At 35.1% G+C, this 16,571-nt stretch overlaps 1 protein-coding gene across 2 annotated transcripts in view; it reads left to right on the top strand.

The window, feature by feature from the left end:
* Nucleotides 1–16,571, top strand: part of LOC119081730 (protein similar) — a 91,098-nt gene that overhangs the window by 60,509 nt on the left and 14,018 nt on the right. For both annotated transcript variants that reach the window (XM_037190907.1, XM_037190899.1), the window contains exons 8-9: nt 14,319–14,782; nt 15,627–15,895. In XM_037190907.1, the coding sequence (XP_037046802.1) occupies nt 14,319–14,782; nt 15,627–15,895 (733 nt within the window). The remainder of the gene's footprint in view (nt 1–14,318; nt 14,783–15,626; nt 15,896–16,571) is intronic.

Genomic DNA, 16,571 nt, shown 5'->3' with positions numbered 1-16,571 from the left:
TCGGAGATTTTGTAGACAGGTTTGGGATTCGTATAATTGATGAAGTGGTTGCACATTAAAATTGTTTTAAAACTATTTTTGTCGTATTTGTACATAACTGATTATGCGACGATGCTGGTCGTTTTTTGTGTCTCTCAATGGTGAAACGAATAGTTGCTAATAGAAACGAAAGGCATTCTCGTCCTTTCACCAGCGAACTCTTAAAAATTTATGGCCCGAACTCGAAACAATTTCCATAGTTTTTTAAAAAATCAAGCGTACATTGCATAGTTATCCGGTCATTTACTTTTATTCAGATTTATATCCTTCTTTCGAAAGCCGGAAAGTATCCTATTCATCTCTCATTCTAACTATCGATTTCCGATTAGAATGTCAGACCTCCAGATTTTAATATCACTCAAACGTCACTGACACATCTTATCTTCCACAGACAATTTGTCTGCACTTTCTGGTCGTCTGCACATTAAACAATTTCGTCCGACAATAGGCAATCAATATTACTCAACATCAGAGAGACGAAAAAGCTTCTTCCATTCGACCAATCACTCGAAATTATTTCTCCCGCTGTGAGATTTAGAATTGGATAACAATTTACGTCAAAAGAAAAAAATATCACGGCATCAACTGATGCATATCTTTCTCCATCTAATCAGTAATCATTGAAAGCCGCTGTAAAACTTCTTGTGAAGGGTCGTCGAGTTTTGTTTTTCGACTCGAATCGTAATATGGAGTTACCAGTGAACACATCTAGGCAAAACGTAAAGAATTCGAGATTTATTTTAATGAAAATAGACGACACACTGTGACGAAATATCGATTTAAACTAATGGATTGATCCCCTTTTCAGCTCATCATCTTGAATCAAAAGCCCCACACCTTTGTGGAATTTTAGTTTTGAAAAGTTATGAAAATTTCCGAAAAAGAGAATGGATTCCGAATAATTTTGAAAATTCCGAAAAACTTCTGAAAAATTCCGAAGAAGTTACACCACGGAATTATGAAAACTGTGACGCATTTTCAGTTTCTTGATTTTACTTGAGTTATTGATTTCTCCATAGAAAAATCCATGCAAAACCACAAAGAAAAAGCCAGTCAATAACGAAAACAGAAAAGTGTCGCTTTTCAAAAACATTTGTGCGTGTACGAAAAATTCGAAAAAATCAGAATTTTCGGAAACTTTTTCAGAATTTTGAGAAATAAAGTCACTAAAAATATTTCGCTACTTGGAACCTTTTACAAATCGGCAGGCATTGGCCGGATATAAATCATTATCGTTTCTTTGTTGGTTTGAACGATTAGCTTCGTAACACACAGGCACATCTTACAGTGTAAATACTAACCGTAGACCATTACCATGCTCTGTGTTTGTTTGTGTGTGTGTGTGTTCATTGTCGCTAACAGATGTCCTTGGCAGTATAACAAAAAGGTAAAAATTTACACACGAAGTCATCCGCGGACAAAAAAAATAGAAAATAGAGAGTAAAGAAGAAAAACGTTATAGGGACACAAGTCGGTGTATATATCTAGCAGAGGACCCGGATCCGTCGCGGTATAACAATACATCTGATACATCATGCAATATATTACGAAATGTACATTGTTTGATATATAGTCATCCCTTATCTCGTATTCAGTGGATTGTGATTATTCAATGTTAGTTTGTTTGCGAATTAAATGCACAACTCTTCTCGTGTGTTTAGTTTATAGATTTTTGTAGTTATTCTTCGGAACCTACTAAATCATTGATGGTGAAATTGCATCGGTTTAAGTAAAATGGGTAAGCAAATTTTTTTAATTTGCATATTATGTTAATGTTGTACTTTTTCAATGAGAAAAGAAATAGAACAAGATTTTGACTAATTGAGGACCGGCTAGTGTGTGTGAGTGTGTTATTTGTGAGAGTATTTATGTTTTTTTTTAAATTGAAGCAGTTTAAATGAGATAATACGTTGTCATTCTGTTGCCGAATAAATAGACATTAAAATAAAAGCAATCTGTGTGTTTATCGACTGAGAGAACGAATCAAATAAAACAATAAATTAAAAAAAAAATTGAAATTGAAAGCAGTGTGACCAATAATGTAAAGAAAAAGTTCTTTGAATTACAGTTTCCCATGGAACATAAGTATTATAAACGGAATAAAACAATTTTTTTTTCTGCGAGCGAGAGCGAGAGATAATAGTCCGCGAACACGAACGCTACAGTCAACAAGCAACTGTAGCACAGCATCAAAATGTACTATCATGTTGAATATTTAAAAAAAAAAGCATTTGTATTGGATTTGCGTAAACCCCAGAAGAGTATAGAAAATTGCATTACATAGAATGTATTGTGGGTATTTGAGATTAAATATCAGCATCTCCGTATATACAACACTGACTCGGGTATTAGACAGTCGAAAAGTTTATAGTAAGAACATTTATTATTATTATTATCATTGTTATTGTGACAGATTATCAGAAGGTGACCCAAATCGAAGAATGAGTAACTACACTGTGTGATGGGTGATTTATATATGAGAATACCAATTTGCTTTGACTAAAACAATTTTTTTTTTGGTTGATATTTTGCTCAGTTGAAAAGGCAATCTAATAAATTTTGGACATAAAAATAATTCTTGTTATGTGGTACCGGTTTGATTCTTAATTAATTTTTTTGAATGAAATCCAAAAACATTTTTAAATTTATTTTTTTAATAAAAAAAAACTTTTATCTAAAAATATACATTGCGTTGATTTGTAGCGTGATGCGTATTTTTTATATATATTTTAATCGGGTAATAATATCGAATAAACCTAAAAAAACAGAATGATTTCTTGCTGCGTTTGCATACACGGGCCTATATATAAAATCCGAGGTTGCAATTCAACAAATAAAACTATTCAAGTAATTCAAACGGTGTAAACTCGGTTTGGTCTGTGAAATTTACCAATTGGTTGTATAAATACGGATTGGTAAAATGTGAAACACAACAGTCTGACAGAGAAGGAGGGCAGCATCGCAGCATATAAAGCCAGCAAACAACAACACTACGAAAATAAACATTTCTATTCTTTGATTACAGTGGATATCGAAAAACAGGAAAATTGTATCTTATACGAATGTGCCTTCAATGGAGGCGCGTCCAAAAGATCTAAAAAACCTAATTGAACTGAATACAGAAAAGTAAATGAAGTGGACAAAGAAAATTATCGAGAAAACTCGACAAACCGTCCTGCAATCACTCGCATTGTACGCACATCAAACGTCGATAAACCGATGCTTGAGAACGTCAAATTATTCGCCACCATCTGCCGCAATAATCACGGAAACATAAAACCCGCGACTCAAGTGACCCAGCACGGTATTTTGAGGTGCGCGTTGCCGATATATGCGGCCGGTCAAATGTGCCCATGGACCAATCAACGAGCACAGTCGTGACTCATCGTGTTTACGGCATTGCAAACGCTAAACGCCCGATCCGAACCAATCTAATATCGAGCAAAATTATCGCACGACGCGCCTACAGTGAAATATGAACAGGAGTCCTTCTATGTTTCTGACGAAGGAATGATTCGACAGCCTAACAGTGAGTAGAAGTTTATTTTATACAAAAAGGGAAAACAAAGCTTCAAAGGGTTATTAGTGATTAGGGTTGACTTGAGCAAATTCCAATGTGTTTGCAATTTTGAAGGTACGGCCGAGGATTTACTTTAAGAACTATGCTCCCTATGTTAACTGTCTGGTATTCTGCACATGTGCAAAAAAACGTTTTTAAAGCTTGAAGCTTAGAATTTTATACGTTCCGTACCGCCCAATTACAATTAAATCTATTGCGATTCTCATTTCACTTCAATTTTCTTTTATCGAAATATCTGATCATTACAAAGTATGCAATTCAAGAAGCTAAGAATTAAACCATATCAGACATCCCTGCTCTGTCGGATGTTTACAAAACGTTCACTTTATTTTTAAATGAAATGCGAACAGAAGAAATTTTCTTTGGCAAGATAAAAATGTTATTTTCGATTCAAAATAAGTGCAACAGTAACACACTCTGAATTTTCCGATTATATTCCTAGGCCAAAATGTGTTGTAAGGCAGCATTTACTTTAGCAACATATTTTTAAACTTGCAAAGAAAATTCGGACAAACTTCAGCTATTTCAATATCGTCCTGTTCATACACATTGTCGCCCCAACGAAGAAAACAACTCGAAACATTCTCGTTTACACAACGGACCGGCAATATTTGAAGTGATTTGTGAGTGATTTCGGTTCGGTTTATCTCATATCGTAAAAAGTATCCCAAAAATTTGATTGAGAAAACTCTCAAATCCATTGGGGGACGTTGAAACAAATGCCAAGCCTTCGTTTCGATTGTGAAATCAGCCGATCGACGTAGTCTTCAATTTATGTGTTAACCAAAAGTTCTTTAATTTTTCCCGAAATTCAGTGCTTCAAGGAAGACAAAACGACTCGCCAACCTGGCACCAACAGCTGGCGAGCGAATGTAATACCGCTCGATGAGGCCACAACCGCTATCGTGAATGTTTGACGATTTTATATGTACGCCGACGGTTATGGACACTTCTTCCGACGATATCGAGGACAATTTGACGCACAGGAACAGTAAGGATGTGACTCCATTCATGAACTACAGAGACGATTCAAGACACAATTGGTACAGCAAAATGTTCTACGTCACCGAGAGATTCGTCAAAAGTAAGTGGAAAAGTTTTTTTAACTGGCATTGTTGGTTTGAAGGGCAGGGTGCGGGGGGAGTTAAATGGAAGTTTTGCTAGGTCTAACAATCAGTGAGTTCATCGCGTTTGTTCCCGCATAAACTTCCATAATTGGTCAAATTTCTACTATACAGATTATGTGCATACAATCAATAACAAACTTACGGTCGATAATATTTCATATATGTCATGTGATTCTCAAACTGAGGGCAAGTGCATATATTCGCACAGATTTTCGTTACTTTGACACAAGTAAAACAAAACTCAATTTGATTATAATATTCGGCAAACGTAGACAGTGCAATAGATGCTAATATTCTAGCATAAATTTTGGAGAATTATCTTGGCGGACAAACGCATCCCGAATCGAACGTCCGTTCTCCCACCACCTCGCCCCGTTGCACATATACTCGGTACACTATTACTATTACTTAGTCCCAAGAAATTGCTTCTATTGCGTTGAAATTTTATTCGTCGAATTTGGTTTAGTGAAATTTAGCATCTTATTTTCAAAAAGTTAATAGCGTTAACGTCACTGCAACAATTTTGTTTTATTACGAAATCGAAAATCATTATAGTTCTGTGGTCTAAAAGAATACAAAAAAAACCAAGCTGGTTACTGGTTTGGATTCTTTCGGTGTCGAACATGAATAAGCAACTGTCAGGGAAGGATGAATCAGGGCCACACTGTTAATTAGCTAACGTCCACAAAGACTTCCTTGATTTCTCTATCAAAAATTTAATTTTAGTGACTAAATCGATTCTTCTATCCTATCTTTATTAGCCAGTAGCCTCTAAATATTATGCTGGACACTTGTGAGAACTTATGACGATGCAAGTGGTAATCAGTGCTACGAAAAAATAACTAATACATCAGTATCGTAAACTGATAACATTGAAAAGGCTCGAAAATTCCAACAACTTGTGCACCTGTTCCTTTAAAATTAAGTCTCCAATCGAACAATTAAGCCGACAGTATTCAAATAGTTACCAGAGACTTAGAGGCATTCTAAATTATTTTATAAGTCTTGAATGACTGAAATTCGCGTCGAAATATACGATAAAAGCCTCAAAAAGGTCGTCTCGATGATACGTCGAGTTTTGGAAAAGTGACTTAATCCATTGTTCATTTCGGTCTTAACGATAGTGTTAGATCACGGTGTCTCGTGGGTTGAATCAACAAAACGACATTCTTTTTTCTTATATCACATACAACGAACGTTCTGCTGTATTGAGTTTTAATGGACATTATTTAACTTACGGATCGTCATGCTATCGATTATAACAACATCCTCCTAAAACAAATTAATAATAATAATTTGTTTTTCCGGTTTTTTTTTTTAAATTTTAATCAAAACTAATTATTATCATTTAACAGTGTCAACCCGCATTTGCAAAACCGTTTTTAATTATTTTTTGCCACGTATACCATAGTATCCATATGCAATCATCTAATCCGATGTGATTATTTTCTCGTATGATTTTTTTTTGGCTCTGCTGATTTCGTGTTTCGTTATACCTAATTGTTTTTTACCACGCTCTGTCTAAATAGGTAGTATCTAAATCAATTAAAAGAAACGAACGGTCCTAATCATATAAATTAAATGCCTCAATAAATATGAGAATATAAATAGTCGTTTGCTATACGGCGCATATAAATACCCAACAATTAGTGCGACTATAATTGAGTTTATCTTGTATTCACTCTCGGCTGATGCTAAATGATTCTCCACACAATATCAAATAAAGTGTTTATGGTTTTCGATTTGTTTTGTGTGAAAATACTGTTTACGCTCCACTGTCGAACACGACATCTCTTAAGGTTTTAGTCGATATAAGTTTACAGAGACACAAAATACCAACATTCAATCATGTCAGCCTTTACACGCTCCATTTTCAAATAATTTTAATATAAGAAAAAAAATCAAGTGAAAATTGCATGACTCGGTTGTGTCGTGCCTTATCGATTCAGAGTCATGTGTATGTGCTCCTGATTCTAATGCCTACTTTTTCAAAAATTGTTACATCGATCAAGCTCTACTGTTCGCATTTTATTTGTTGTTATTGGTTTAGTATATATATAAACTCGCAAAGGGGTTAGTCAAAATAAAGTTAAAAGGAAATTCAGTCGTGTTTAATCAGCTGCAGCACGATGCATTTTTGTGGCAATGCGTTATATTATCAAGCTCAATTTCGAGAAAAAGACTCCATCAAATGACTGCTTCTGCTGCTTGAGTGAATCAAGCAACGGAATTTCAAGAAAATACTGAATTCGTGTTCTACAATTATCCAAGACATAAATAACATGAATACAGAACTATGGACTATGAAATTGTGAGAGCTTGTAGCAATTATCCCTGCAAAACCATTTACAATTCAGGGATTTTTGTATCTTGTCAATATAGACTAGACTCATCCAAGGCTTCGTGTTCCAATCTAATCAATTTAACAACTAAAATTCACAATTCATCAGTTAAAAAACGTGCGATTGATTAACTTAGGCTTCTATACGGAAAAGATTTGGAGTTCAGAAAGGCCTACAATACAGCGGGCATGGCAATGTTTTTGACAAAGTTGAAATTTTTTCGGGAGATAAATTGTCGCTACTAAAAACAGATATATATTATGAACCGCTGGTCTCTTCCTCTTCGATTTCCACAATTAATTTAAAATTTAATTGCAACTTCACTCCTATAATTTCTATCATTCCTTTCCTCCAAAGCCCTTCTACATCAGCCGTCTATATAAATGCGCAATAATTTTACAGATTGTTCCAATAAAATATTTATTCGAACGAATCTCCGTTATTTCGTTTTCATGTGAACGTGCTCAATATGTGACGAATCAAAAAAAAAAAGCGATTCGAGAGAGAGAGACGAGAGAGATATATAACGACCAGGAATAAACCTCAATTAAATTTACCAAAACTTTTTAAATTAATTTGTATTACTATTTTTTGCAATCTGTCTGTCGTTGCTGAAATATCATGAATGGCATTTCTATGTAATCGCCCTACCTGGCAACAATGCCACACTCACTGCAGTACAATATAGCACTTTTGTCTGTGATATAAATGACTGTGAACCATATTGTTGTAACTGAACATATGTACGGCTGTCCATTTCTATAATATTAATTCGCTTTTTTTGTTCATTATAAGAGATTGATTGATTAAAATGGTACATGCCTGGAACATGTTATATACAGTGTCGTAGTGGCTTTTGGTTTGACTTGGGCATTTGAAATGAATAAAATTGAACTGACCTTCGAATCACGTTTTTATTAAATTGGGATTGTTCTTTTCCATTTTGCAGAGTCCCTAACAGCAGCAGTTTAAACTTCCTCTGCAGTCCCAAACTCATTGGAGTCCATATGACGAATTTGCATTTATGACCATGAACTGTGAAGATACATCGATCTAACGATGCGTGCTCATATATTCCGATGAATGAAAAATGACGATTTGCCATTGCTGACGCGAAGATTTGATGGAGGCAGTTTCCCACGGGAGCGAGAGAAGTGTTACAAAAGATCAGTCCGCGAGCTTACAGAAGAACATTTTTACAGATTCCGTCTGGCGGCCGCATTACTATCGGCCAATAAATTTAAGCAAATGAATGGCAGAGAAGCGAGAGCACCACGAGAGAGAAGAGAGAAGCGCAGAGATCCCGAAATGCACGAACGGCGGAAAGACGGTGTATGATTACAGGTTCGGAGGGGATTATGACAGCAAGTGTATAACAAAAGTAAGTAAATTGATAAGAAGTGTGGAACGCCAATTGTATAGGGATTTGTCTTTTTGAAAAAGGGGCCAGTGAATAGATGGGAGGGAAATTTAGATTCCAATGAAAGAAGCACACGACACTAGGGCAATTAACAATTCATTAAACTCGTCTCGGTCACGATCGTTGACCAGTGATTGTATATCCGTAATGTAAAATGAAAAACAAAATAAAGACAAGAAAAAATGTTACAGTAAAATGTAGGTGCCGGGTGCCAAGATGTGATCAATTAAAAAATGTTCTAAAATACGAGCGCTTAAATAAGTGCGGAGATTTTTTTTTCTTTCTGTCTCATTTATCAACCACGGACCAAAAAGTAGCGGACAAAATTCGGCATCGATCATCTGTCCCGATGGGCTGCTGATGTAGCCAGATTATTCGTTAAGATCTAGAGAGAGAGATTAGATAAAATTTCAATGTCACGCGAATGATTTGTACGAAGAGAGGAGAGTGGGAATTTTCAGATTATTGAAAATTAGAGTGACTTGACTATTAATGGATGTGGAGAAATATATACACAAGTATGCGGCTGCGGTTATTCATTTTTGATGATGCGAACAGATTTTTCTTTTCGAATTCGGTTTACACACATGACGAACCAAAGAATAAATGAAAATATTTTCGCAGAGCTCTCGTTTCATATTTGGAAAAAAATTTTGTTGTTATTAAATAGAGTCACGTGAGATAGAAATTTACTATTTTCTTTTGCATCATGGAACACACATTTACGTGTCGGTGGTGCTTGGCATACAACCAGCTCAACCGCCGAGAGTTATCCTTTCTACAGAGAATAAAGTTTCAGTTGAAGTTCATTCATACGTTTGCTTCGAACAATTCACCGCACTAAGAGTCACGAAAAGAGAGCGAGGAAGAGGAAGAGGGGAAGTTGTAACGACTATCGTGGTGACTATGGAAGAAGAGGAAGAAAAAACTGGGTTGCGCGAGCGAGAGAGAGCGCGAGAGAGAGAAAGTGAAACGACTAAGTTGACCGCAATGGAGTTCGCGAGACAGTATCAACGGAGAGAAGAGTGGAAGCAAGAGTTGTAGCTATAGGTAAACACTATATAGTGCACCATTCATCAACTACGACGAGGAATTTGGTCTTCCAGGAGTTGATGATAGCCGTAGTAAAATCCAATTCAATCGATGACCGCAAAATGGCTCAAATGAACGTACGTCTTATAAGCAGATCATCGCTACCGCGCAATGCATAATAAAGCAATGTCGAACCACAGTCACCAACAACACAAACTAATACCGAATCGTGTTTCTAAAATCTTCCCCCGCATACAAAACGTCCCGTTGATCGAATCGTTCACTGGGAACTGAATGGAACGACGCTTAGCCCACATTCGAACAACAAACACAACAGTCAGCGTCAGTTCTTTGCCCGTCGAGCAGCGTTCGATTAGAGGACCGACGATCAAAAATGGAATCGACAGCGAAATGGAATTGGACTAAAGAATTCACAAATATTAGAATTGACAGCAACAACAACGAGCAGGCACACAGCAGCAGCAGCAAACCAACAAACAATCAGCAGCAGCAGCAGCAGCCGCACAGTACAGCCGACTCAGTACCGCATGATCTGAAAATTGACTTGTAAGTGTTAGGTGAACATAGGCGGCACATATGATTGTGAGCCGATGCGATCGGAAGAAATCGATTTAAGCATAGTATCTTACAGAACTAATTTTATTTTTGCATTCGGACTAAAATAGCATTTTTTCGTGTTATCGGATTCTCGATCAATTAAAATTGGAGAATTGATGTGAATATGCGATGGAATAAGAAAAAATAAATCGAAAAAAAAGCAGCGGAACCACAAAATAACGGATTATGAAAATAAATTCGTTGATACTGAACCAAAGTTACATAAAAAATGAAAACAAAGACAAATCGATTTTAATTTGAGAGCCCCATCGTCTTTTATTTTATTTTTAAATTAAAGCACAGAAAAGAATGAAAACAAAATTGAAAACCAACCAACAATGAACACTTTGACGGGTCGTGTTTTCGATATAGTATTTAATATTGTATAGAGTAAAAAAATTAAAAGTACAAAATGTATAGGCAAACAAACCGATGTCGAATTCTTGATATGTGATTGTTATTTGATTTTGTAATGTGGGGCTAACGCGAGCGCGCGATGTACAAATAAACGAACTAAATTTAAAGAAAATAAAATTGGCAAAGAAAGTTGATAATTAGAGAAAAACAATTTTAAATTAAATTAAAATTAAATATTGAAAAAAGTGAAGAAAAATCCTACTTTAAAAACACAGTAAATAAGTTTAGGCTATATAAACAAAATGTAAGAAACAAAAAATTAAATTTAAAAAACTTGCAGCCATGTGATTAATTTTGTAATTCATTCACAATTCAGTGTTGTCATCGTTGTTGACGACCTGAGAACAATAACAGTATAAATTGGTCAATTTACACAAAAGTAAAAATTTTATTATTATTTTTTTAGAAAAATATACAAAAATCCCAGCACATCCGATTGGAAAAATGGCAGACGCAGAGAGGTCAGGTCGACATTGTCGATTTCTTCATATTATTAACTCATTTCGAATAAAAATCATCATTTTTATCTCTGGGAGAACTTCCAATGTTTGTTCACGGATTTGATTTAGTAAGGACAATTTTCGGTTCAAGGGGTGTAGATACGAAACATGCGAAAAGCTAAAGAATATGAATTGCATGGCTCTTAGGGTTCAATTTTCTTCTTTGCCATTTGCATCTCCGTAAAAAAAAATGTCATGTGAATCTATGAGTTAGAAAAGATGGCAAGATGGAACAGAAATAGACATTTTAAGGAAGAAAGACTGAAACAGGATTCCCCAAGCCATCTACTATGAGGATGAGAGAGAATAGAGAGTATACTTTTGGCAAAATTTTTCCCAAAAATTTGGAGAAAAAAGGGTCTGTGAAAATGTGGGAGAAAGTATTTTCCCACAATATGTATCCCTGGGTAATCACGACAAGACTAAAGTATCTGCAATGATTCAGATGACAAAATCTTTGACGACGTCAAGACAACTAATCAATTCACTAATCCCGGGGCACCGACACATCGGAAAAAATCCAAACAATTAAGAGAGCGATTTAGATGAAATGTCGCTCATTCAAAAAAAAAAGAAAATTAACTAAAACGACGAAAACGGGCAGAACGGCGCCGAAAACATTGAGAATGAAGGAATTAGTTTTATATGATCAATTTTCGTTTCCTTAGAGATTCTGGCATACGTAAAAAAACAGTGGACACCTTACCGAGAGAAAAACAATAATATTAAAAAGATCGTGGGAAAATATACTCAAAAAAGGCACGCGTTTGACAGCAACATCTGTTTAAATATCATCGAAAGTACAACGTAGGCCATGTAGTTCCTAGATACCATTGTCGTATCACAATATTAAATGGTTATGTATGGGACGCGACGGGCATGTCTGTAGTGCGTCTCCCATGACCAAATGGCTGTCAAGAAAATTGATTTTATAGTAGCATTGGACCCTGATGACGCAGTGTAATAAACTTCGTTGTAGCAGTTATAATCTCCCCCAAAATTGAAACATGTGCATAATTTGTCCTTCTCTCCACCACCAAAGGTTTATCGCGGCATTGAAATCGATAGGTCGATGGAAATCACTTCTGATTTATCAAAAATGAAGTCGCTCTGTCGATCGATAGTAGGACGTAACAGAGAGTCGATTTTCTGCGTAAAACTTTTTTAACCGATGGCTAACTTTGTGGGTCGAAAGGTTAAATTTATGTATTTGAAGAAATCTCTTTTTTTCACCTATCGGATCCAGGCATTGGGAAATGCGACAATCGGATTGAGTGTGTGTTGCTTTTTCCAAATGGTGAATGTTCAACGATTATATTCAAATGAATTCTTTTGTTTTGTTGTTAATATGTTCTATTTTGAAAAGATAGTTTTCTTTTCACTTTACCCGCAGAAGATTGAGGCAGATTTGAAAGTGATTAATTTCATTGTTTGTCTTTATAATAATATAATTTTTCCCGCGGTTCACATTTACTATACATTGATAATTTAATGAAGAATCGAGCATACCACGAACAAAAACTATAATTGTTAATTGTTGGCGACCGGTTATGTCGAATTACTACAGAATGGCCGGATATAAATCATTAATCGTTTCTTTGTTGGTTTGAACATTAGCTTCGTAACACACAATCTTACAGTGTAAATACTAACCGTAGACCATTGCTCTGTTGTTTGTGTTGTGTGTGTGTGTGTTCATTGTCGCTAACAGATGTCTTGGCAGTATAACAAAAAGGTAAAAATTTACACACAAGTCATCCGCGGAAGAATTTAAACAAAAAAATAAAAATAAATAAAAGAAGAAAAACGTTATACACAATCGTGTATATTATTACACCCGTCTCGGTATACAATACATCTGATACATCATCATATATACGAAATGTACATTGTTTGATATATATCCATCCTTATCCGTATCAGTGGATTGTGATTATTCAATTTAGTTTTTGCGAATAAACACAACTCTTCTGTGTTTTATTTATAATTTTTTTATTATTTTCGAACCTCTAATCATTATGGTGAATGCATCGGTTTAATAAATGGAAGCAAATTTTTTAATTTGCATATTATGTTAATGTTGTACTTTTTCAATGGGAAAAGAAAAGAACAAATTTGACTAATTATTACCCAGTTGTGTGTGAGTGTGTTATTTGAGTTATTTAGTTTTTTTTTTTAATGAAAACAGTTTAATGAGTAGATACGTTGTCATTCTGCCGATAAATAGACATTAAAATTAAAACAATTGTGTGTTTATCGACTCAATTAAACGAGATCAAAATAAACAATAAAATTTAAAAAAAAAATTGAAATGAAAATCAGTTTGACCAAAAGTAAAAAAAGTTCTGAATTACCAGTTTCCCATGGAACATAAGTATAAAACGGAATAAGAACAATTTTTTTTTCTGTACAACATTATAATAGCCGCCACAACGCATCACACAACAGCACTAGCACAGCAGCAATTGTTACTCATTTTGATATTTAAAAAAAAAGCATTTTATGATTGCGTAACCCCAAAGAGAGAGAAAATGCATTACATAAATGTTATTGGTGGTATTGAGAATAAATATCACATCTCCGTATAACAACACGACTCGGGTATTAGACATCGAAAAATTTATAGTAGAACATTTTATTATTATTACTTATCATTTTATTGTACAATTATCAGAAGGTCGACCCCAAATCGAGATAGTAACACACTGGTGTGATGGTGATATAATAGAATACCAATTTCTTTACAAAACAATTTTTTTTTGGTTGAATTTTGCTCAGTTGAAAACAATCTAATAAATTTTGGGACAAAAAAAATAATTTCTTGTTATGTGGTACCACGTTTGATTTTAATTTAATTTTTTTTTGAATGAATCAAAAACATTTTTAAATTTTATTTTTTATTAAAAAAAACTTTTATCTAAAATAACATTGCGTGATTTTGTCGCGTGTGCGTTTTTTTATATATATTTTAATCGGGTAATATATTCGAAAAACCTAAAAAAAGAAATATTTCTTGGCTGCGTTTGCATACACGGGCTATAATTAAAATCCGAGTTGCATTCAAAATAAAACTGATTCAAGTATTCAAAAACGGTGTACTCGTGCTTTCTGAAATTTACAATTTGTTGTATAACATACGGATTGTAAAATTGTGAAACACACACGGACAAGAAGGAGCAGCAATCGCAGCATAAAAGCCAGCAACAACAACAACAAAAAAACATTTCTATTCTTTGATTACAGTGGTATCGAAAACGAAAATGATATCTATACATGTGCTCAATTGGAGGCGCGTCAAAAATCTAAAAAACCAATTGAACTGAATACAGAAATAAATGAAAGTGACAAAGAAATTATCGAGAAAAAACTCGACAAACCGTCTGCAATCAATCGCAATTGTACGCCATCAACCGTCGTAAACAATTTGAGAACGGTCAAATTATTGCCACCATCGCCGCCAATAATCACGGAACATAAACCGCGATCAGTGACAGCATCGGTATTTTCATCCGTTGCCGATATTGCGCCGTCAAAATTGCCCATACCATCACGAGCACAGTCGGTGACTGCATCTGTGTTTACGCCATTGGCAACGCTAAACGCCCGATCCCAATCTAATACGGCAAAATTATTCGCACCGCGTACAGAAGATATGAACAGGAGTCTTCTTATGTTTCTGGACGAAGGAAATGATTCGACAGCTAACAGTGAGTAGAATTTATTTACAAAAATGGGAACGACAAAGGCTTCAAAGGTTTTTATGATTAGGGTTTGACTTGAGCTAATCCAATGGTGTTATGCATTTTGAAGGTACAGCCCGAGGATTTACTTTAAGAACTATGCTCCCTATTTACGTGTCTGTATTCTGCACAGTGCAATAGAAAACGTTTTTAAAGCTTGAAGCTGTAAATTTTATACGTTCCGACCGCCCAATTACATTAAATCTATTGCGATTCTCATTTTCACTTCAATTTCTTTTATTCGAAATATCGGAATGCATTACAAAATGTACAATTCAAGAAGCTAAGAATTAAACCATATCAGACATCCCCTGCTCTGTCGGATGTTTACAACGTTCTACTTTATTTAATGAAATCGAACAGAAGGGAAATTTTTTTGCAAGATAAAATGTTATTTTCGATTCACAATGAGTGCACAGAACACACTGGAATTTCCGATTATATTCCTAGGCCCTAAATATGTGTTGTAAGCAGCATTTACTTTACAACATATTTTTAACTGCAAAGAATTCGACAACTTCAGCTATTTTCAATATCGTCTGTTCAATAAACATTTTCGCCCCAAGAAGAAAACAACTCGAAACATTTCTCGTTTACAACAACGGACCGCATATTATGAATGATTTGTTGATGATTCGGTTCGGTTATCTCATAGTCGTAAAAAGTATCCCAAAAATTTGATTGAGAATCTCTCAAATCCTTGGGGGACTGTTGAAACCATGCCAAGCCTTCGTTTCGATTTGAATCAGCCGATCGACGTAGTGCTCAATTTATTGTTAACCAAAATTCTTTATTTTTTCCCGAAATTCAGTGCTCAAGGAAGAGCAAGACGACCTTGCCAACCTTGCACCAACAGCTGGCGACGAATGTATACCGCTCGATGTATCCACACCGCTATTCGGTGAAATGTTTGACGGATTTATATTACCCGACGGTTATGGGACACTTCTTCCCGACGATATCGGACAATTTGACGCACAGAACAGTAAGGCGAATGTGGATCCATTCATGAACTACAGAGACGATTCAAATGACACAATTGGTACACCAAATGTTCTATCACCGAGAGATTCGTCAAAAGTAAGTGGAAAATGGTTTTTTAACTGGATTGTTTTGGTTTGAAGAGGCAGGGTGCTGGGGGGAGTTAAATGGAAGTTTTGCTAGTCTATCAATCAGTGAGTTCATCCGTTTGTTCCCGCATAACTTCCATAATTGGTCCAATTTCTACTATCACATTTGTGCATACAATCAATAACAAACTTTACGGTCGAAATATTCATATATTCATGTGATTCTCAAACTGAGGCAGTGCATGAATTTCGCACAGATTTTCGTTATTTGACACAAGTAAAACAAAACTCAATTTGATTATAATATTCGGCAAACGTAGACAGTGCAATAGATGCAATATTCTAGCATAAATTTTGGAGAATTTCTGGAAAACGATCGAATGATGTTTCATTAATTCCCGTTGCAATATACTCGGTACATATTACTTAGCCAAGAAAATTGCTTCTATTGTTGGAAATTTTATCGGTCGAATTTGGTTATGAAATTTAGCAATTTTCAAAAAGTTAAGCGTTAAGGTCACTCCAACAATTTTGTTTTATTACGAAATCGAAAATCATTTTATGAGTTCTGGCTCTAAAAGGAATAAAAACCACTGGTTACGGGGTTGATTTCTTTCGGTTGTCGAACCATGAAATATACAGACTGTCAGGGAAGGATGAATCAGGGCCCAGCTTTTAATTAGCTA

This window comes from Bradysia coprophila, chromosome X, assembly GCF_014529535.1.
Source record: "Bradysia coprophila strain Holo2 chromosome X, BU_Bcop_v1, whole genome shotgun sequence".
Lineage (NCBI taxonomy): Eukaryota > Metazoa > Arthropoda > Insecta > Diptera > Sciaridae > Bradysia > Bradysia coprophila.
This window is presented reverse-complemented; position numbering and strand designations above follow the sequence as displayed.